Source organism: Emys orbicularis, chromosome 1, assembly GCF_028017835.1.
Source record: "Emys orbicularis isolate rEmyOrb1 chromosome 1, rEmyOrb1.hap1, whole genome shotgun sequence".
NCBI classification, from domain to species: Eukaryota; Metazoa; Chordata; order Testudines; family Emydidae; genus Emys; species Emys orbicularis.
The window spans coordinates 44,386,597-44,409,939 of NC_088683.1; the positions used below are offsets into that span (position 1 = coordinate 44,386,597).

The 23,343-nt window shown below is 39.4% G+C and overlaps 1 protein-coding gene across 1 annotated transcript in view; it reads left to right on the forward strand.

Annotated features, from left to right (window-relative positions):
* The window catches only part of POT1 (protection of telomeres 1), a 149,644-nt gene that overhangs the window by 87,257 nt on the left and 39,044 nt on the right, over nt 1-23,343 (forward strand). Inside the window, exons 10-11 of the mRNA XM_065416157.1 lie at nt 5,284-5,574; nt 10,268-10,423. Coding sequence (XP_065272229.1) covers nt 5,284-5,574; nt 10,268-10,423 — 447 coding nt within the window. The remainder of the gene's footprint in view (nt 1-5,283; nt 5,575-10,267; nt 10,424-23,343) is intronic.

The following is a 23,343-nucleotide window of genomic DNA, read 5'->3' on the forward strand; positions in this document are numbered from 1 at the left end:
CCTTCATGGAGGGGGCTGATTATCCCAGATCCACCTACTCCATCTTTCCTTAACCTTCCTCTGAAGGTTATGGAGAGCTGGCTACTCTCTGAGACAGAATACTGGACAAGACAGACCACAGGTTTGATCCAGTACAACAGTTCTCCATGTTACCCTATCCTAACTTGGTGGGACCATCTCAAAAGTTAAGAGTAGTTTAGTGTCAATGCTTTTTTCATCCTTGATCCTCTACTGAGACTGCCAATAAAGATGCCAACAATCATGATGGCACTGTTTGTGACTTTTTGTGTGTTTGGTGTGGACCAGGGCTGGCTCCAGATTTTTTGCTGCCCCAAGCAAAAAAAAAAAAAAAAAAAATGCCGGAGTGCCACCACCGAAGCAAAAAAAAAAGGGGGGGGGCCGGAGTGCCGCCCCTTGAAAAGTGCCGCCCCACGCACATGTTTGGGATGCTGGTGCCTAAAGCCGGCCCTGGTGTGGACATCTGTCCACTAGGATCTGGACTGAGGCCACCACATTTATAGCACATAACCATGAAGGAGGCTAAGTGCCATAGTGGTGTAATGCATTTGCCTTAGATGCAAATCCTATTTAGTGTTTGTACACTTTTTAAACAAATACACACTATCACAAGCTTGAAACTATCCACCCAGATCAGCAATTCCTGCACAATAGTTGGTGTTGGCTACTTGATAAATAAGCGAATTGGCAGAACTTCATGGAAAAGCTTGCACAGCATAGTGTCCAAATTGTGTCTTTTTAAATGTGTCCTATTTTAGAAGCTGGTGAACATTCTCTTCAAATCATTCCTAAGAATGAGGGTGTCTACATCTGCTTTTAGTAATTTATTTTTGTTAGTATTCTGTTTAAATATATGCACAAAGATTAATTAATGTTGGGGAAACAACATATTTACTGAAATATTATACATTACTTCTCTCTTCAATTACTGCCTGCCTTCTTATATGGCCTCAGTTATTATGCATCTATTAGGATAAAGGAATTAAAATATTAAAACCCAAATATAAGAGAGAGAATATAATCAGGATACCATATTATCGAAACCAGTTTAAATTGTGGATTAGTACACTTAAAGGAATGTGACATAACATTTACAAAATATAAGGTAATATTCCAGAAGACATCATTTTGGGAAGGAAAATGTTTTCATTAAAGCAGCTGTCACAGGCATCAATCCTCTATCTGAGGAATAATCTGAGAATCTGATTGAGCTGGTCAAGGTTCAGTCATCTGGCAAATTTAGAATAGTAAAAGTTAACTAAGTTGCGTATAATAATAACTTTACTGTTTTGCCAATGCCTTATAAGCAACATGCAGTATATTCTTTGCCTGGTTTCAGTTTAAGAAGGAATTTATCAGAGACGACTCTATCCACAGTGAAATATTGTTCTGTTTAAGAAACAAACAAACCCTTTGTCTTCAAATTACCACACATTCTTTTGTGAAATATGTAAATTATGATCAGGCCTTTGAACTTGTGACATCCAGGTTTGAAAAGGCTGTCTTCAATTCCTAATCCAGCTGGAAATCAATTTTCAGATTTAGTTTAGATTCTTCTTACTGTAGCAGTTATAGATTAGCTTTATGTTGTCTTTGTGAGGCATTTTGATGATCTATGACAGCAGTAGTTTTGTAATAGTCTCTTACATTGCTCTTGCCTTTATAATTTAACAATCAGTTTTGATGGAAAATTACCTCAGAGATGCTATTATCCAGTCTAATATTCAATTTATGATCACACTTTCCCTTCTGTTGAACTAGGTAGATAATGTTTTTTTGAATCCAGATATATTTGGCTTTTTAAAGTCTATTCATGTAGCATTGGAGATTAGCAGCTCTTGTGCAAATATATTCCAGGTGAAATCCTGTCCTATTGAAGTCAGTCGGAATTTGCCTTTGACTTCAGTGGGGTCAGGATTTCACATTCAGTTCTTCAGGTTTAAAATTACTTGTCCAGAAACTCACTTAAACCATAAGTGAAGGTAGTTGCTTACTCATTGCAAGCAAGGTCCACACCATCTGTTTCGTTGTATTTTTTTTTTCCCACTAGACGTTTTGCTATAGTGATAATTATTTATACCAGAGAGTGTCTCTCTTGCCGCCAGCCAAGATTCCAGGAATAATAAAAAGCATTTCTTGTAGGAAAAGGTTGTCATCTTTTACTAAATTCACAGGTTAGCCGTATCTACATTTAATTAAATTTAAAATTAGTTTAAGTGCTAATTACATAGCTCTTTTATAGTGTATCATTGCTTACCATGGTTTGAGAACTTTGCCCTCACTACTCCCCTTGGAAGGCTGTTCCAGAACTTCACTCCTCTGATGGTTAGAAACCTTCATCTAATTTCAAGTCTAAACTTCCTGATGGCCATAATAAGGCCATAAGGTTACTCATAGAGACCATAGGAGCATGGCACACACAAACAGAGCCTATAGAAAGGAGCATGAAATCAAGGCTATAGTTGGCGAAAATAGTCTAAATTGAAGGGATAGATGAAAGCTCAAAGGATTCCACGTGAGCCAGTATAGTTTCCTGTCTTACTTACATAGGAAGTTGAGCTTCATAAACTTCTCTCTCTTAGGTCTAGTGGTGAGTTTTCAGTCTATAAGTTGCCGAGATACTATGGCAATGGGTACTTAATAAATTATTGAACAAATAAATGGGAAACAAACGCAAAACATCTGTGAGGGAGACTCATTTGAAATGCCACATAAAATATTTGATGATATAGCTGAAATCTTTTTGATCATAGATAAATGAATAAAACTGAAGAAAGAAGGCTTTCTTTTTCCCTCAGTGCTGCATAGTTTTGTGCAAGTATAGAATATATTGCCAATATCTGCAGCAGAGCTAAAGGCTATTCATTCATCATGGGTTCATGCTATTTATAATAGAAGCTTACTTCAGTGCGAAAAAAGTAGGAGTTAGGAGACAGAGTTGATTCACTTCAAAAGAATTATGAAAAATATATACATTCCAGATTTATATCTTTTGTTCTTCTGTATTTTTTTTTTTTTTGGTTGATTTTAGCTAAAGGTCAACAGATTAAAATTTCCAACATTATCTTTAGGAAAAACTACCTCCTGAGATGCTGCTTACTTCATCTGCCAGGTCTAGAGAATATATAAGTGCATGTAAGGTTGGATTTTATCCTAGAAATGATCCTTAAGGCATTTATGCCAAAGTAGCAAGGATTAAAGGACTTCCTGATATCAAGCCCTCTTTAGCTGCTTTGTTTACGAATTCAAAAGTTTGTTTATTTATTTGTATACTTATGTTACAAATTATGCTCTGGAAATGTTGGCAAATTCTTGACTAAATCTCCTGCTGTTTAGAACAGTTTTATAGTACATATCCTTTTGGGTTTGTGCTATTTTCTAAATTGCTAGAGTATTTAAATGCCCTGAAAACAGGGCACTAGGAACCCTGTACTGATCATTTTACAGCATGGCTATGTTCTAAGATGTAGAAATGGCAAAATTATTCAAATGAGTTATTCTGAATAATTACTACCTTTTGATAGCCATCTCTTAAGTTAAATAGGGCGAAGTGGGCCACTGCATAGAGCTCCCGTTTATGGATCATATCATGTACGTGAAGATGTCCTATTGACATCACATAGAGACTGGAGAATATAAGGAGCAGACTGCCTGCTGCTTGAGGGAACACTTCAGGATTTGAGCTTTTCAGAATTCATTGCATAGGCCTGGTCTACACTGGGGGGGGGGGTATCGATCTAAGTTACGCAACTTCAGCTATGTGAATAACGTAGCCGAAGTCAACGTACTTAAATCTCCCATTAAGGTAAGTTACATGCATGAATCAAGGGGAAAATTGATCTATTTATTGTGTTGTCATATGAGTAGAATTGGTGTATTTTATTATTGAGGAACTGAAGGGGCAATGTTCAACAATCTACTTTATTAGCTGGCAGTGTGATACTGGGGCTCTACCAATGGTCTGCTGAGTAACCCGTTGCAAGTCATAAGAAAATAAGAACAGCCATATTGGGTCAGACCAATGATCATCTGTCTTCTGACAGTGCCCAATGACAGATGCTTCAGAGGAAATGAACAGAACACAGAAATTATTGAGTGATCCATCACCTGTTGTTCAGTTCCAGCTTCTGGCAGTCAGAGGTTTATGGACACCCAGAGCATAGGTTGCATCCCTGACCAATTTGGCTAATAGCCGTTGATGGAGCTATCCTCTATGAACTTATCTAATTTTTTTTAACCCAGTTATACTTTTGACCTTCACCTCACCCTGTGCCTCTGTTTCCTCATCTGTAAAGGGAAGTAGGGCAGATGCTTACCTCCATTTGGAAAGCACTTTGAGGTCTATGAATGAAGAGCTCTATATGAGAGCTAAAAAGCAACATCACCGGCTCATTCACCTGCACGTCCACCAATGTGCCATCATGTGCCAGCAATCCCCCTCTGCTATGTACATTGGCCAAACTGGACAGTCACTACGCAAGAGGATAAATGGACACAAGTCAGATATCAGGAATGGCAATATACAAAAACCTGTAGGAGATCACTTCAACCTCCCTGGCCACACAATAGCAGATGTAAAGGTAGCCATCTTACAGCAAAAAAACTTCAGGACCATACTCCAAAGAGAAACTGCTGAGCTCCAGTTCATTTGCAAATTTGACATCATCAGATCAGGATTAAACAGACTGTGAATGGCTATCCAACTACAGAAGCAGTTTCTCCTCCCTTGGTGTTCACACCTCAACTGCTAGCAGAGCACCTCACCCTCCCTGATTGAACTAACCTCGTTATCTCCATACTGATTTATACCTGCCTCTGGAGATTTCCATTACTTGCATCTGAAGAAGTGAGGTTCTTACCCACGAAAGCTTATGCTCCCAATACTTCTGTTAGTCTTAAAGGTGCCACAGGACCCTCTGTTGCTTTTTACAGATTCAGACTAACACGGCTACCCCTCTGATATATGAGAGCTAGATATTTTTATAATTTATTTGCATATACATTTTGGATCCTGCCAGTACAGGAATTATTGGTGTTAGGTTGCATTTTCTGTTGCTTGTCTGGTTGGTTTTCCGGGTGTATTCATTTGTTTGGGGTTTTTTTCATTTGGTTCCTTCCTCGATATGTGTTCTTATTTTGTAGGAATAATATATTTTAAAGAGCAATAACAGGCAACAATCATTTTTATGCATATAAGATATTGAAATCTTTATACCTTTTATGCACTGTAGTCAATATTTTTTTCTTCCTGTTTTTGTGTTGTAGATCAGGGAATACAATAAACAGATGCAGGGGATTACTGGTATTGGCTTTGCATCGTTGACATTTGATGGAACCGTAGGAGCACCGATAGTGCCTCGAACCTCTAGTAAATCGTACTCTTTCACAGAAGAAGAACAGAAAACAATAGAAGAACTACGTACGTGGGCAGCTAGTAATCTTTCAGTCTGTGGGCCAACAGCAAAATTGTCTGGTGTCCAGCCAATGCTGTTTTTTGACCTTACTTGCCAACTTGTAGGGAAAGCAGAAGTGGATGGATCTTCCTTTCTTCTCAAGGTGGATTTTTAAACAATTTAAATAATTTAAATAGTTGTTACAGATTGACTATTAGATTCTTATTTCAAGGCTTTATGTTTCAGGGTTTTCATGAACTCACTTTGTCTTATATTTAAATAATGTTATATAGCAGTCTTTTTGACATTTAAGGGTTATTTTAGTAAATATATGATCCTCAACCAATTCATTTTCATACAAATTCATACTTTCATTTGTCTTTAAAGACATTCAGCTCGCCTATTGCTCTAGAATTATTCACAAATATTGGTTTGACAAGGTATGTGTTCAGAATATGATTTCACAAGCATTTGTAGTTAGGAATTACAGAATTTCTTAATGCTGAAAAAATGATATTGTCTGTTTTAAGTTTTTACATTGTTGCTAATTAAATAACAGACTTCTTTTATGTATACTTCTCTGTATTATGTTTCATTAGAACATATGCAGGATATAATTTAATGCACTATGTAGCATTTTTTAGCATATGGATGGATGGATTGAGTATGCTATCTTTTTGAGGTATTTGAGTTAGCCTTTATTAGTTAAGTGTAAGTTCTTTACAGGATCAGTGCTTGAGTAAAGAAACAAAATACAGTGTGTCACATTGCTTGAAAGCACTTTCTGGGAATTAATACTTAACATCAGCTAAGTGAAAAGGGATCTATCTGAGTAATTTTCCTGAATTAGCAACAGCGACAGTGGACTGATTTTATCCTGAAACCCCTCCATGAGTTTAGTGATAAGAAATAAGAGACAGTCTGATGTTTTCCATCTGAGTATTTCTGCTTTTATGTATAGTAAAACCAAGAAACAATTATCTGAAGCCATATTTTAGTATTTTTAGATAGGCAGAAAATAGTGCATTATTCCTTCATTAAAGCAGCATAGATGTTCTCCTGCAGAACATTGTTTACATGACATAAAAAGGAATGTTATTTAAACTACATCCTGCAACATGCCCTACAGCTGTTACAAACATTTTAATTCAAGCAAACCCATGTAAAATGGATGTCAAACAAGGACTAATAAAATGATTTAAGCACTTTATGAACTGGAGGTAAAATGTTCATAGTTCATTACCTCAATGAGCACACATTCATGCTGAGAGATCCTTGTGTAAGGACACAGGCAAGTAATTTCTTAAATTATTAATCTTTCATTGCTCTCTGTTTATTTCAAGTTTGATAGACTCTTGCATTTGTGTCAGTTTTATATAATCAAAAGAACAACTGGGAGAAGGGGAGATAAAGACTTGACTTGTGAACCATTCAAAGCTGTAAAGCAAATAAGGGGTGCATGGTTGTTTCTTATTGCAACATTTTGTATCCATGAGTATAAAAGGCCTCCACCCCTGGCTGTCCCTCAGTTTCTGTCGTTCCATCAGCAGTGAAGGAACCAGTTCCTATTTCCTGCACAGGTTTGATTTAGTTAGCATACTAAATAGCCTTTTTAGCCTTTTAAATAGCCTAATGTTCAAATTTCTGGTTTATAGTGTAACAGGAGTTGGTCCCTGCAGTACCAGGGATGGAGAAATGGACAGGTCTTTAAAGAAAAAGAGTCAGTGGCTTCTTGTTCTAGCAAAATATTGGTTCCATCTACTCATTCCCAGTGTTTCAACTGCTTAAGAAGGAATCTTGAGCTTCACTCACATCTATGAAAGTAGAAAAGGAACCACAGATTAAAGGTCTTTCTTGGAAGAGGCCTTAGTGGCTAATGGGTATGAAAAGGGATGTCCTTAAAAGGTCCTTCAGGTTACTCCTGCTAAGGCAGGGGTGGGCAAACTTTTTGGCCCGAGGGCCACCTCTGGGTGGGGAAATTGCATGCAGGGCCATGAATGTAGGGCTGGGGCAGGGGGTTGGGGTGTGGGAGGGAGTGCGGGGTGTGGGAGGGGATGCGGTGTGCAGGAAGGGGCTCAGGACAAGGGGTTGGGGCAGAGGAGGAGTGCAGGGTGTACGAGGGGGCTCAGGGCAGGGGGCTGGGGTGCAGGAGAGGGTGCAGAGTGCAGGAGGGGGCTCAGGGCAGGGGGTTGGGGTGCAGGAGGGCTGCGAGGTGCATCAGGGGGCTCAGGGCAGGGGGTTGGGGTGCAGGAGGGGTGCGAGGTGCAGCAGGGGGCTCAGGGCATGGGGTTGGGGTGCAGGAGGGGTGCAAGGTGCAGCAGGGGGCTCAGGGCAGGGGGTTGAGGTGCAGGAGGGGCATGGGGTGCAGCAAGGGGTTGGGATGCAGGCAGGGGGCTCAGGGCAGGGGGGAGGGGTGCAGAGTGCAGGAGGGGGCTCAGGGCAGGGGGTTGGGGTGCAGGAGGGTTGCGAGGTGCATCAGGGGGCTCAGGGCAGGGGGTTGAGGTGCAGGAGGGGCATGGGGTGCAGCAAGGGGTTGGGATGCAGGCAGGGGGCTCGGCAGGGGGGAGGGGTGCAGGAGGGGTGCAAGATGCGGTGGGGGCTCAGGGCAGGAGGGTTGTGGGGTGCAGGCAGTGTGTGGCAGGGGGCTCAGGGCAGGGAGTTGGGGTGCAAGGTGCAGGAGGGGTTCGGAGTGCGGGCTCCAACCCGGCGCCACTTACCTGGAGCAGCTCCAGAGTGGCAGCGGTGCGCACCGGGGCCAGGGCAGGCTCCTGGGAACCGCAGCCAATGGGAGCTTTGGGGGAGGTACCCACAGGCAAGGGCAGCACGCTCAGCCCTCTGCCCCTCTCCCACGGGCCGCAGTGATGTGGGGCCAGCTGCTTCTGGGAGCAGCGCGGGGCCCACTGCACCACGGGGGTGGCAATCGCGCGGGCAGGATCCAAAGCCCTGAGGGGCCAGATCCGGCCCGCAGGTCGTAGTTTGCCCACCTCTGAGCTAAGGACTTATCAAAAATTAAATTAAATAGTTGTCCTTAGATCTGACAGGGGGGAAACAGCTCTTTGGATCAGAGTTTATCAATTCCCTCTTTTGAGTGTTGGACTACGTAGTTGTTCCAAATACAGCCAGTTGAAAAATGAGGGGGAAATTTTCAAAATCCACACACACTGCTGCTTTTTCTGTCAATTGATCAGCTCTACTCCTGAGACCAACAGTAAAGGAAATCCTTGGTGCCTTATTCTGGTTCTTTAAAGTACAAAAATACTGGCAACATTTTAATAGCTCAGATAACTTAGACACCAATATTCCAAATCAGGTAAGATGTTGGATCCAAAATTGGTTCCAATTATGCCCTGGTGCAGTTGTTGGTGGAACTTAGAACTTCTTAGGATTCATGGCAGTAAGTTCCTTTTCCTGCTCTGGGTCTTCAGGGTGGGTGGCTTTCTCCTTTTGTCTGCTTTGTCAGGTTGAGCACGTATGTTTTCTCTAGCTTTTTTGCACATGACTTGTATTTCTTGTAAATGCTTCTCTTGAGAGCCCTTCAAACAGAAGATATCTTTCCATCTAAGCTACAGGAAGTAGACAAAAAGGGAAAAGTCTTTTCTTTCTTTTGCAAATTGCCTCTGCAGATCCTAACTCTTGGGAAAACATGCTTTGGCACCATGTATTGAGAACTGTCTAGAAAACAGTGTCCATTGGGGTTGTGAGCGTGTCTCCTTGTATATCCAACATTTAATTGTTATGGCCCTATCTATCCTTAGTTTCTTTCCTACACTGTAAACAGCAGCTTTCTGAACCATTATTTGATTACAGTCATTATTGTCTACTTTGATAATAACATTGCCACTTTATTTCATAGGGTATAGATTAAACTGTAGTTTTAAGAAGCTAGTAACTGCTAATAGTTTAGTGTTTAATTTAGGTCTCTGTTGTTACGAAGCCCTAAACTGGTTGTTTGCTCTGTTGCCAATTATCCCCATGTGGAGCCACATAAAAAATTCCAGATTTGAATGGTATATATCAAATGACAATAAAATGTCCATAATGAACCACCATACCAGATACCTTCAGCCCTGGGAGAAAACAACTCTTTCTAGATAGTTCCTAGCATGTACTGGCTTTTCCTCCTTTGGCCTGCCTTCCACAGCAGACAGAGAGGAATCTTTGAAAGGCCAGCTAAACACCACTGGGTGCATCTCCTCCAACTGAGCACCATGAGAGAACCCACCAAAAAATGTCCAGGGCTTGGTTCATAGGTCCAGGTACAATTTTTATACCTGAGAGAAGTTTTTTCCTTCTCCCAATCCAACTGCCTGATAAGCATCCTAGAAAATCAAATCCATGTTAACAAGAGGGCCAAATTCTCTCTAGACATTCCCTCAAGCAGTCTTTGTGTCACTTACCACAGCCAGATCTGTGGCACTTCCCATCACTCTTCCCCACTACTACTTGGTTTTTAAATCTCTGGCTTTTCTTAAGGTGTTCAGGCTAAGATGTTAGATTTACCTTTTGAGGGACTGGGCTTGTTCATCATAAAGAGTGACAAAGTTTGGAGAGGGAAAAAAAAGTAGTGAATACCAAATTAGAGTATGTGTAGCATAAAAAAACATATATAGGGGCCATGATCCACACTACTTAAACTTGAAAAATTCCAGCTGAATCAAGTGAGAGTTTTTCTTAGTTAAGGAGGAAAGGACTGGAACCTTAGTAACTATTTTGACTCAAAATATTTAACCATGTGAAGGTAAGTAGTTACATATGTTTGTAACAATTTAATCTAAAGTAATCAACTTTTAAAATCTTTTATTTTGCACATTAAAAGTATTAAAAGGGATTGATGAAATAATTTATTTTCACGGCAGGTATGGGATGGTACAAAATGTCCCCACCCATCTTGGAAGGTTCTTGTGGAAGAAAGTGACCTTGAAGGAGATAAAGTTCTCATCCATCGGCTGAGAAATCTGATTGTAGACATTCTAGTTTACGATAACCATGTGAAACTGGCAAAATCACTGAAGGTAACAGAGAACTCAGTATTTTTAACTTTAATTTTACTGGATTTTTTTTGTTTTGTTTTGGATTCACTTAATGAAAGCTAGCTATTCACTTCTACAAATGATGACTTAGTTTCCAATGTGCTTTTAATCCTTTACAATCTTTCCCGTACATGCTATTTTAGTGCAGACCACCTTCAGCAGGTGTGAAACAGCCTCATTACCTTAAAATCACAATGAAAAATTATCCTTCCAATTAAACAGCTCTTTCCAGACATTGAAATCTCATGCATTGCCATGTGAACATAATGCATTATGGAAAATGTATTCTATAGTTGAAAATTATTTATTGGAACTGATGTAAAATGGGGTTAAATTTGTAGCCCAATTAAATGATAATTCTACAGTCTATAAAAGGGTATTGTATATTCTGTGAACTCTACTGCATTCTGTAAAACATATCTTGTGTTAGTGGGTCAGTAATGTTGATTATACCTACATAGGGAAAAGAACAACATAATTAAATGTTTGATCTTTAGCAACAGTGCCATCTTGCTTCTGATTAGCAGAAAATGTAGCTTTCATTTTACAGCATGACTGCTGTGGTTACGCTATTTAAGATATCCTCGTTTTTCTGATCAATTTTATAAGTGATTGGGGAGTGGGGGGAGTGTAAAGATATATTTTTATGTGGCAAATATTAATCCAGCGTTATGGGTAGACTTAAAATCAATTTACCATACTGATATATTAAAGACAGACATGTTCATGAGTAATTTGCGGATGACAAGATGGCTCTTGTTTATGTAAGAATTGTTAACTATATTTGGTCACACAATTATTTTTATTAATCTTAGATTTTTTCCCAAATATAGATTTATCTCTTGCTAAAAGAGTCACTCCAAAAGCAGTGTTGAACAGTACTGTCTGAGAATTAGGAGGGGAAAGTCTACACTTTCTATTCTAAAGATGATCAGTTTTCTTTTACTGTGAAGTCTTGGGCGTTTGTAGCACCACCCCCAATCCTTCTCAGCCAGTAATGTTTGTAATAGAAGTTTCCCCTCCTGAATCCAGGTTTTAATGTAAGAACATAATACATGGGGTGGTTTCATGAGCTGCCTCTACTTTTCCTCCCATTTATCTCTTCCTGCTTCTTTCTTGTATCTCATACATCTGTGTCTTTACTTGGAAAGTGTATTGTGTTCATAGATTTTTAGGCCAGAAGGAATCATTATGATAATCTAATCTGACCTCCTGTGTAATTCAAACTATACAATTCACCCAGTAGCATAACCAGGGCCATATAATTTCACCCCCTCATGTTATTGGGATGTTACAGTGCTAACCATCACTCATTAGTCAGTGTGGTGTGAACTAGCTGTGGTTAAATGCTGCTGGACTTAGTTTAACTAGTTTACACAGTGCTGACCATGACTTGTTCTTGTCTATGCTGACCAGCAAGTGATGTTTATGTTCCTAGTATCTGTGATATCTGTGCTTTGCTGCCCTGTTTGGCCCAGCATGCAAGAGCCATAAGATGATATTTTGAACCTAGTACAGAGTAACAATAAAAGGGTTTTGCTAATCCTAAGCAAGCCAAGGTTCCTGCCCCAAGAACCTTGCAGTAAAAATACAGATAAAGGAGATGAGGAGGAACATATTGTGACGCTGTATGGAATTTGGGGGACACTTTAGGACATTATGAATACCAATATTGTAAAATTGTAATGAGTTATGCCAGATATGCCATGTAAGGTATCTGCAAAAATGTTATAATTTGCCAAGGACGATAATCTTGTTTATATGTTTGTATCACCTTTGTATTATGGGTTATAGATATGTATGTATGTCTGTATTTCAAAACTTGTGCTATACTTCTGGGTGACACCCCCAGACAGTTTGGCATCAGCACTGCCTAGCCTGCTTGATGGCCCATTAAGGACCATCAACTATACAATTGACCCATTGAGAGAAGGCAAGGCCTTATGACTCAGAAAGGCATGCAGGGGCATGCTTATGGACAGAACTCTAAGGTTTCCAGGCTATGTGCTGGGCAGCTTGTGTTTTGAGACAAAGGTAGCACAAGCTACATGGCAAAAGACTATAAAACGCAGCTGCATCTTTTCCATTTTGTCTTCATTACTGCTTCTTACCTGTGGAATAACCTTTCTGCAAACAAAGCTCTGAACAAAGGGCTGAATGACCCATCCAAGCTGTGGATGTGTTCTAATCTAGAGGGACTTTCAAGCCAGCAAACTCACCAATACTGCTAGAAACCTGATATATGGACTTCGAAATCTTTGTATGTATGTGATTGTTTTACCATTTAAAATCTCTCTTCTTGTTCTTCCTTTTTTCTTTATAATAAACCTTTAGTTTTAAACACTAAGGGATTGGCTGGCAGGGTGGTATTCTGTATAAGATCCAAACCTATACTGACATGGTGATATGGCTGACCCTTTGGGGTCAGAAGAACATTTTGTATATGTGAGCAGAGTTTTTTAAATAACATGTCACTGAACTGGACCTAGGTGCTGATTGGGAGCCAGAGAACTGGAATGCAATCAAGGGTGCTGTGTGATTTCTTTTTTTTGCTTCTTGATAACCAGTTTGGGGGATCTGAAGCAGTTTTTGACTTATTGGGGAGCTTAACTTCAGTGTTACCCACCAGTATTGGGAGTATCTGCTCTCCCTTTTGCAGCCTGCCCTGATGTTAGCATTTCCAGTGAGGGCTGCCCCAGGCCCACCGGGTCACACATATGTAACAAGAATGTGTTTTACATGATTAGGTTTGGTACATATCTTGTAGGTCCAGATTGTTGTGTGTATGTTTTATGAGTGTATAGCTTTGAAATTTCTATTGTGGGCAAAACTAGATCTATCTTAGGTACTTATATGGCCCATGATACCATAGTATCTGAACACCTCCCAATCTTTAATGTATTTATCGTCAGGTGTGAAAGTGCTTTTGTCCCCATTTTACAGACGAGGAACTGAGACACCGAGACTAGGGGACTTGCTTGTGGTCACACAGGAAATCTGTGGTGGAGCAGGGAATTGAACCCTGGTCTCCCAAATACCAGCCTAACCACTGGGCAATCCTTTCTCTCTGGTTGGTAATAGAAGACTAGCCAAAATAACTGAATTTCTAGGAATTTCTAGATGGTTTGGACCCTGGGAGAATGGAGACTGTTCAAGTGTAGTGTCAGTGTGGGAATGGGGGATGTTTAGAGGTGAAATTGATGTTGATGATGATGGTGATGAAGAAAAAGGGTTTGGTGAGGTGGAAAGCAAAATGCACTAATGGGAAGTGCAGTAGAAAATGAGAACACATAGCAGCAGAGGTAGAATGTACTGCATCTTATTAGAAGGATTGATGAGGGGAAAGATGGGAAGAAAGGAAGGAGACCTGAGAAGAGGAAACTGCATTATGCACATCCTTGTTATCTCTTGCCTGAGCAAGACTTTTGGCTGTGGAGATAAAGAAAGGAAGGGGCACGTTGTGTGTGTCTTGTAGATGAAGAAGTGACTGCATTTTGCACAAATTTGGATTTGAAACTAGGAGGACAGAAAGAGTATTGGAAAATTATCCCAAGATTGTGAACCTGCAAAGTTCAGGGAGCTGTGCCTGCCCGAAATATTGATGGCACAGTATGATTAGTCAAGTAAGTATTCATCTATCGCTGGAATTCACTAGAATTTTTATGACATATATTTTCTTAACTACAGGCTAAATCAGAATTGTAGGCATTGAGCCTTCTTTGTATTCATTTACAGACTTTAATTTTTGCTATAATAGGTAGTTTTTAATTTAGGTGAGATTACAGTAAAAATGTGGATTCCAGCTGCTGCATGCTGAAATTTTACAAATCTTTGAAGTTTAATGTTTGTGTGCACTCAATTTTGCTTATTTGTCATACAGAATAGACTCATAATTAAAACTTTGGGTGTTCTTTGTAAAAGGCAGAGATGCTTTAATAAAGGGCTTGCTATATATATGAGGGGATGTTTGCAAGAGAATGTAACTGAAATAATCTAAGGTCATATTATTCCATGTAATACTTCATGCAATACAGGCTTTTGTAATGCACAGATAAGGAAATCACCTCATCCTGTGCATAACTCTGAGCACATGCTTAAAATCCTTTTGAAATCAATGGGATTTAAGTAAAAAAGTGCTTTCCAGAATAGGTATTAACATAAGAATGCCCTTAATAGGTATTGTAATTTACGAGATGTTTTGGCAATTTCAGGATATTAGAACCAATAAAATACTACACTATTTGTTGATACATCCTCTTTTCCTTTGAAATTCCTTTAGAATTGTGTTTTCATGTGAATTATTGTTAAAATGGTAGGTTACACTTTCCAGTATCATCATGTACCATTTGGAATAACAGCAGCAGCTTTGAATAATGATGTTTTAATGTAAAAATAATCTACTTTACGCAGACTTGTTATCAAGAGGTCAATAGCAAAGACTGTATGAAAAAAATATTTAATTTTATTTTAAAATTATATGTATTTGAGAGCATTCTGACAAGGAGCAAGAAAAGCTCATAATAGAGAAATTGGGTAGTGCATTATAGTCAATTTTTAACAAATCATGAAGCATGGCGTCAGAATATATTCATGCTTATTCCCTGCAAGAGGTTGTAAAAACAACTATATTGTCTTTCAGTGTATGCCAGAGAGAACTAAAGTTCTGAGTATATTATATACATCTTTTTTCCAGTAAGATTATGAATAGGGTTTTCTGTTGAGAAAACTAAAGATTAGTAGACTATGACTACACTGTAATTGCTACTGATAAATGGGCTTTATTTTATATCTAGTTGCTGCCTTCATTTCCCCATCAGGTCAGAATATAGCTTTTCAGCATTGCTGCATTGGGAGAGATGTAAATGTACATTGTCCCAGCAGGTGCTCCAGTATTTATTGTACCAGCAAGCACATTATCTCTTGCAATATAAGAAAACAGTGCACCTTTTGAACGCATACAGAAATGGGCTACATCCACAGAGGGAGGCAGGCAGGCAGGGCCATGGTCCTTCCCCACCCCGACCTGTGTGTGTGTGTGTGTGTGTGTGTGTGTGTGTGTGTGTGTGTGTGTGTGTGTGTGTGTGTGTGTGTGAGAGAGAGAGAGAGTTCTACATCTATTTAGTTCTTTTGTCCTCAGTGCAAGGTCTGTGATTGTGTTGCTTGTTCCTGACACTCATTTGTGAAGGACTGGGCACAATTTAACTCATTATGTATTGCTATGTAGAATCTGGATATGACAGAATGGTCAGCAATATATGTTGAACAGAAATCATTTTGAGTTTTGCAAGTAGATTAAAAAGTTAATATTTGCTCACTGGTACTATAGCGATCTCCAAAGTTAATTGGAAACTGATCATATCAGATACCAGTGTTCAGTAATTATCGGCCAGTATTGGCTTTTTAATGACTACCACTCTAAATGTTCTTTAAAATACTGTTCATTCTTTTTAACAAACATAGGCATTTTCCTGTGTGGTTTAAGATAGTGCGGAGAACTTGGGTTTGCTGAAAAGTTGCTTTAGCTTTTAATTTTACTTGCCTTAAATATCTTATGTAAATTTGTTATTTATCATATATTTTATTTGTAACATTTTCTTTTATCATCTGTTGTTTTTAGAATCATCATCTATGAATTATATTGGTACCTACTTCTGGGATGTTCTTGAATGCTATCTGGAATGTTTTGTTGTTGATTTCCATTTTGATGTTTCTTTAACATTTTTTTAAACATACACCTCTACCCCGATATAACGCAACCCGATATAACACAAATTCGGATATAACGCGGTAAAGCAGTGCTCCGGGGGGGGCGGGGCTGCGCACTCCGGCGGATCAAAGCAAGTTCACCTATAACGTGGTAAGATTTTTTGGCTCCAGAGGACAGCGTTATATCGGGGTAGAGGTGTACTTGTCATACAGGTGCCAGTTGTAGTTAATTAAGAGGGTTGTTCTAGTTCAAGTAAGAAGAGTTGGTTCTTGTCTCTAGTCATTGACATCTATAATTGAAGATGTCAATTATAGAGACTGATAGTGTCAGTGTAATTTTTAATATTTTTTTCCCAGTGGATTATATCTTAGCACCAGCTAAAATATAAAGAAGTGTCATATGCTTTTTCTACAAGCATTCTCTGAATTGGGAGGTGATATTACTTAGCATGTTCAAAGCTTCTTGCTTAATGTGGTGCTAACAATATGCAATGCTGCCTCCCAAAGGAATTTATATATATTACACTTTCTTATATAGTGTATAATCAGCTAATGTTATACTGTGTTGATATTCATAACCTGTACAACTGTTTTAATATATGATACTGCTGATTATATCACTTTAGTTATAAGCAGTTATCAAATGTCTAAAACAAATTAATAGTATTACTAAGAATGAAAAGACATGTATGTGGATGTGATCAAAATATAAATATGGGGGGAAGCAGTCCCTTGTAGTGATCAAAAAACTTGGAGAGGTTCATCATTCATTAATATAGTACAATATGTAGTTCGATTGACTTTGTTTGAAGTACAACACAATATCCATCCTTAATGTATTATGATGACATTGAGTATTGCTAGCTTGCAAACTCCTGTCTGACTTTTAATCCAGCAGTTTCACTTCTCTTTTGCTTGGGTGGAAAGAATAATGATGGTAAATATCCAGTTCCTTGATACACTATTTTGTGCTACATAGAGCCAGTTGGAGCAAAAATAGCTTTATAAATTACTCATTTGTCTCTCTAATTGTAGTTATAATAAGTTTTTTTTTTTTAAAAGATCAGATCCAAAATTCATGTTTAACTGCCTCAAATCTTGGTAGAATCTCACCTTTAGTCTTTAAAAAAAGCTGCTCAGAGCTAATCGTACAGTTAGATTTATTCCTTAGGATCATTTGATGTGAGGAGAAATACAGCACTTAACTATTAAAAATTTATCCAGCTCAGAAATTTTTGCTATCAGGCAAATTTTGTAAGATGGCTTCTCTTGTATATTTTATAAAGATTCAACTCCCAAAAAAATCCCTTATGTGCAAGGGTCTTTCATTTATGTATGATTCAGACTAAAACTCCAGGCTAAAAATCAGAAAAGGAAGAATTCATGTTTTCCCATACCTAGATGATTGGTCAGTGAGGGGAACAAGTCTTATGACCACATGCACTTACATAGTCCAGCATGCAAGATTGTGCCTTTGTTCCCTTCAAGAGTTGTTGAAGTTGGACTATCGCCCAAATTGTCAGGCATTGAATGGGCTTGTCCAAGTGCCTCTGGCAGTTCTTCATTCTCTCCAGTGGTGGACAGTTCAGAGTAATGTATGCCAGGGTGTTTCCTTTGCTCATCTCCCCACCTCCTCTCCCCAAACAAGACCATAAATACTGATGCTTACACAATAAATTGGGGAGTACATCTGGGGGAATTGAAGGTACAAGGTTTGTGGCTGGAGCAGGAAGCATCTTTTCATATCAGCTTCAGGCCATTTACAATGCACGCAAGGTATTTTGAGCACCAATCAAGGGTGCGGAAATTCACATACTCACTGACAACACCACTGTGATGTATTATGTGAACAAGCAAGGGGGAGTTCACTCCAGTCAGCTTTGTCAGATGGTGATGAAATTGTGGCAGTTCTGCATTGAAGAGAACATCACTCCCATAGCCATTTATTTACCAGGGGCCCAGAATTACTTGGCCAATCGTCTAATCAGGAACTTCTCCCTGAATAATGAGTGGTCTCTAAAGACCAGTGTGCTGAAGTCCATCTTCAGCCAATGGGGCATTCCTACTATAGACCTGCTTGCAATAGAGGACAATAAGAAGTGCTGTCACTTTTTTGCTCTCGTGCAGGTTTCAGTCCAGGTTCTCTGACTGACACATTTCATCTGAATTGTGTATCGGTCCTGATGTATGCTTTCCTCCCTGATCCCAATCACTCCTCAGGTCATCCTCAAGCTGAAGATGTATCATGCCAGACTGATTCTCGTTGCACTAGCCTGGCTGAGACAGTGCTGGTTTTCTGACTTCCTCAATCTCTCTGTTCATCCACTCCATTCCTCTTCCTTGTTGTACTGCTCTACTGACTCAGATTTTGCATCCAGCACAGAGCAGTCTGTACCTCACTGCATGACTATTGCATGGCTAGATAAGGAGAAAGCATGCTGTTCTGCATTTGACAGTTTCTCCTTAATAGTAGAAAGCCCTCTACTAGGGTTACGTATTTGGTTAAGTGAAATTGTTTTTCAACTTGGTTCCTGGCCTGGGGAGTTCAACTGAACAGGCCTGCGTTCAGGACATTTTGGAGTACCTATTATCCCTTCAGTCCTCTGGCCTGTCAATCAGTTAATTGAAAGTCCACTTAGTGGTGATTTTGGCATTTCATCCTCCAGTTCAAGTAAATCAGTTTACTCAAACTCCATGGTAGTTGGATTTCTGAAAGGGATCACTCATCAAAGTGATTTCTCAGTGGAACCTTAACATTGTGTTGGCTGCTCTCATGGGTCCTCCGTTTGAACCTCTTGGCAACTTGTTTTCTATCTCTCCTATTCCAAAAGGCAGTGTGTCTTATGGCCATAACTTCCATGAGAAGAGTTAGTGAGCTTCAGGTCCTAACAGTGGACCTTCTGTATACCCAGTTTTTCAAGGACAAAGTGGCCTTGAGACCTCATCTAAAGTTTTTATCACAATTTCATCTTAACCAGACAATTTACTTACCTGTATTTTTTTTCCCAAACCTCATTCAAATGTTCATGAACAGCAGCTTCATTCCTTGGATGTGAAATGATGCTTAGAATTTTACTTGGAAAGAACTAAGCCAATTTTTTCATCACTTCTTCATCTTTCTGTTTCATTTGCGGATTACAGACAGGTCAAACAGTCTCCACACAGACAATTTTCAGATGGATAACATCCTGTATTACAGTGGCTTGTGGGATAGCTCAGACTTAATTTCCACAGAGGCAAGGGGCCATTCGATAATGTCCCATAGATCACGTTTCTCAGTGATATTGGACATTTGCAGGGCTGCTACTTGGTCTTCCATACATACTTTTACCAAGCATTATGCTATTACAACTGCATCCAGATCAGATGTGAATTTTGGAAAGGCAGTCTTTCAGATGCTCTTTAAGTAGACTCAGAGCCTCACCTCCTTCTGATACTGCTTGTGACTCACCCGAGGGGAATGCAGGTCTGCAACCGCTCAAAGAAAAGACTGGTACTTACCTGTACTGTATCTGTTCTTTGAAATTTGGGTACAGATATGTATTCCATACTCCACCTTTTGTCCCCTCTGAAACAGAGTCTCAATTCTTGACTTTCAGTGCGAAGGAACTGAGGGGGTCGGCACCTTAAATTCCTTGGGGAGGAAATAAGGGGCCAGAGGGTATGACTGCCACCCCTCTGAGTACTGCTAGGCTACCTTCTCTGGCTTTGGTGCACAGGGCATGCGCACATCTGAGTGGAATATACGCGTGCACCCACATTTTGAAGAACAACAATTATAGTACTGTAGTAAGGTAAGTAGTCATTTTTTCCCCTTGAGTTTAGGGCTTTGTTTTGTTTTTTAAGTTGCTATCTATATAGCACTACAAGGCTATGCAACAGCATCCTTATGTTTTGTGTGTATCAACTTTTGAGATTTCTCATACTTCACTCTAAGTCTGATGCAAAGAATTCCATACAAGTATTCTTTCAAAATTAATCATATTTTTCTTTTACCTTCTACCTTTCCTAATTTGACAGTTTTTCAGCTGTTTCTAATTGGCTTCTTTCTGGCTTCCTATGGTCTCACTGCAGGATTAATCCTAATTACTCTTGGATTATTCTTATCCTGTTTTTAGTTTGAGTTAATGGTGGGGTTGATGATTTTGTAGGTCATGGGGCTTACAAATGCTTTCACAGCACGGACTACATCTTAATAGGGAGATTATCTCATGAACCAGCTCCTTTCACGTTCATAATTGTATGCACCAGCTTCCCTTTATTCTTGATACCATTGTACCAGCAATTTAAAGCAATTGTTTGTGTGTGGTGGGAGAAAGTAATTTTAGGGAAGGTAATTAATAAGTATGTATTAAACTGTATTTTATTAACTTTTTTAGGTGGAAACAGGGAAGTTCCCACAACAACAGCAAAGCTCCTAGGATGTGAACAAAATTATGCATGTGAATAGTTCCATTGGTTGCAATGGACCCACTCTCATGCTTAAATGCTTTGGCATATTGGGGCTCAGGGCAAGAAGGAAAAGGAAAATGAAAGAAGTTAAGAGAAAGGGAACCTGGCCTTTCCTCTCCCTCAAGTAAAGTTCTGTTTTCTTTGGAAGAATCAGATTCTGTGTACTAAACTATGTTTTCTTTTTTCTTCTCATCCCAGTATTCTAGTGGCCTGGTGTTTAGGCTGAGCCCAAGAAAAGAGCAATTGGCACCAGCCAAAGCTCTACCTCTGCTGCCTAGTACATACTTATCCCTAACTCAACAAGATTAATCACTCAGTCATCACATATCTCAGACTTTCCTCTGCACCTACTCAGTAGGCAAAAAAAAGTAAAAATATATTGTTCATTGCTTTTATATATGTGTGTGTGTGTGTGTGTGTGTGTGTGTGTGTGTGTGTGTGTGTGTGTGTGTGTGTGTGTGTGTGTGTGTGTGTGTGTGTACACACCAGGATATATCACATTTGTATTAAATCCAGGATAGCGATTAAAAAAATACAAATTAGATTATTGGGTGACCAAGCCCAAATGACTCTAAATGTATCAGATGGAAATTATCCCCATATTTTTAGGGGGTTAACCTTATCCACTAGATGATTTCTCATTGAAGTTCAGGCTGTTCATTTCACACTTATTCCTACTTTGCTAAGAATTAACCTGTAAAAAGATTTATGCTTAAACTGAGTCTGGGGAAAATGGAACTGAAACAGCAAAATCTCCAGGTTGCCAATTTGCTTAAGTCAGTGACATTTTCCCACTTGTCTCTGGCTGGATTCATGTGTTTTGTTTCTACCGGGCTGCTCCATATGGATAAATTGGAGGCTCGTGCAGTCATCTCACTATACCAGTACTTGGAAAGCTGGGGAAAAACAAATACAAACATTTATCTTTCTAAACACTGTTAGAGGGCTTTTCCTTCACCCTCCCACCTCCCTGGTTCTTGTCATGCAGACAGCAAGCATCAAAAGAACAGAAGTCCTAAGTGCAGGCAATGCAATGTTTATTGGGGTTAGTTTGCAAGCAAGCATATTCCGAAGCCCTTCACACCAGTCGGACTTATCTCTATAAATCGATAGTCTGTTCCCCAGTGTTCCGTTCCCAGCACTGACGCCGCAGAGCATTTACCCCATATCCCCCTTCCCAGCTCTGATGCCACAGAGCGTTTACCCCATGTCCCCCTTCCCAGCTCTAATACCGCAGAGCCTTGCCTGTGTCCCTGTTCCCCATTCCCTATTCCCTGTTCCTATTCCCCCCCCTTAGCAAGCATGATTCCAATTTCCCTTCCCGCCACTTCCTGTTTGACCTGTTTGTATAGTAATATTCTCAGCTATACCTTAATCATTTTACTGAAAATTTAACCAACCAATCCAAACATATTGTAACATAATTCTCTAACTAATTATATCCCACTACCCTAATTAACTTACACCTAGCAAAATTAATTATACAGCAGACAGAAACAATTAGAGAACCAGAGAGATTAACAATAGAAAAGTGGGGGCCATGAAGATAAAATAATACAGAAATGAGGGTTTCACAACCACAACCATTGATCTTAACATTCCTTGCACTGCTATTATTATTTTTTACACAACTTTACCCCGATTACACTCCCATCTTGTACAATCAGAGACAGTCAAGTTAAGTTCCAATAGAAACTCCTTACGTTCCTTTAGTGAGTTTGATTAACTCGTCCAATAGTCAAATAATATAGATCAGAGTATGTGGTGACTGCAGCAGTCCTTTACAGACCATTTCTGTGGGAAAAGGGCCCATTTTCCCTCAGAATAGCTATAAAGGCTCCTGGGAACAAACACATAGTGGTGGTAGTAGCCACCTGTCCCCCTTGTATAATCTGTTTAACTACCAGGGTTCCACTCAATGTGACTGTACCAAGTTGCACAAATAATTACATTTACATAACTGGGTTTTATCATCGAACCAAAAACTTCCTTCTTATAACACCACAACTGTTACTCTTTAACATCTTCACAACCATTACCTTTTAACTTTTCCACAACTCCCAACCGGTTACTTCCCTCCAAATTCCCCCCAAACTCTGTAGTATTAATTTCTGCAAACATCTGCCTTTTACCTTGTGCTGTCTTTACCTCGGGATTGTTCAAAAAGGCAGTAAAAAACTTCTCAGTTCTCATTTCAGTTTAAAAAAGAGTGAGAAGAAAAAAAAAAGCTTACCACTGTTAACATTCTGATGAAACTAATAAAATACTCTCCTAAAATACAAAGACATGAAATCAGATGGAGAAATCCAACTTTAAAAAAGAGAGGAAGAGGCTTGGAAGAGGTGGTGACAAATATAATGTAAACATCTCTGAATCCAAAGCTTTAAGGTGTAAGGGATGTTTATACTTTTTCAAAGGAGGAAGAGACAGCTTTCAGGAAGGGAGCAGTTTCCACTCCATAGCACCTCCCTAGCAAAAGTGCAGTCTGTTGCTGACTTCCGACACAGTGGTAGAAAGTCTAAGCCAAACGGATAGTATAGAACCTTGAAAGACACCACACTTCCAATTCATTGATGAAACACATTTGCCCATTATCACTGATTTACTTCAAGACACATTCCAGGAATGAAGGGTAGCAATGTAATTTAGTGACTGGTCTGGCCTATAAAAAGACTACTGAGAGATCCAACATAAACACAACAGTCAGCTGTTTATTTTAAATCCAGCAGATAATTTAAGACTCT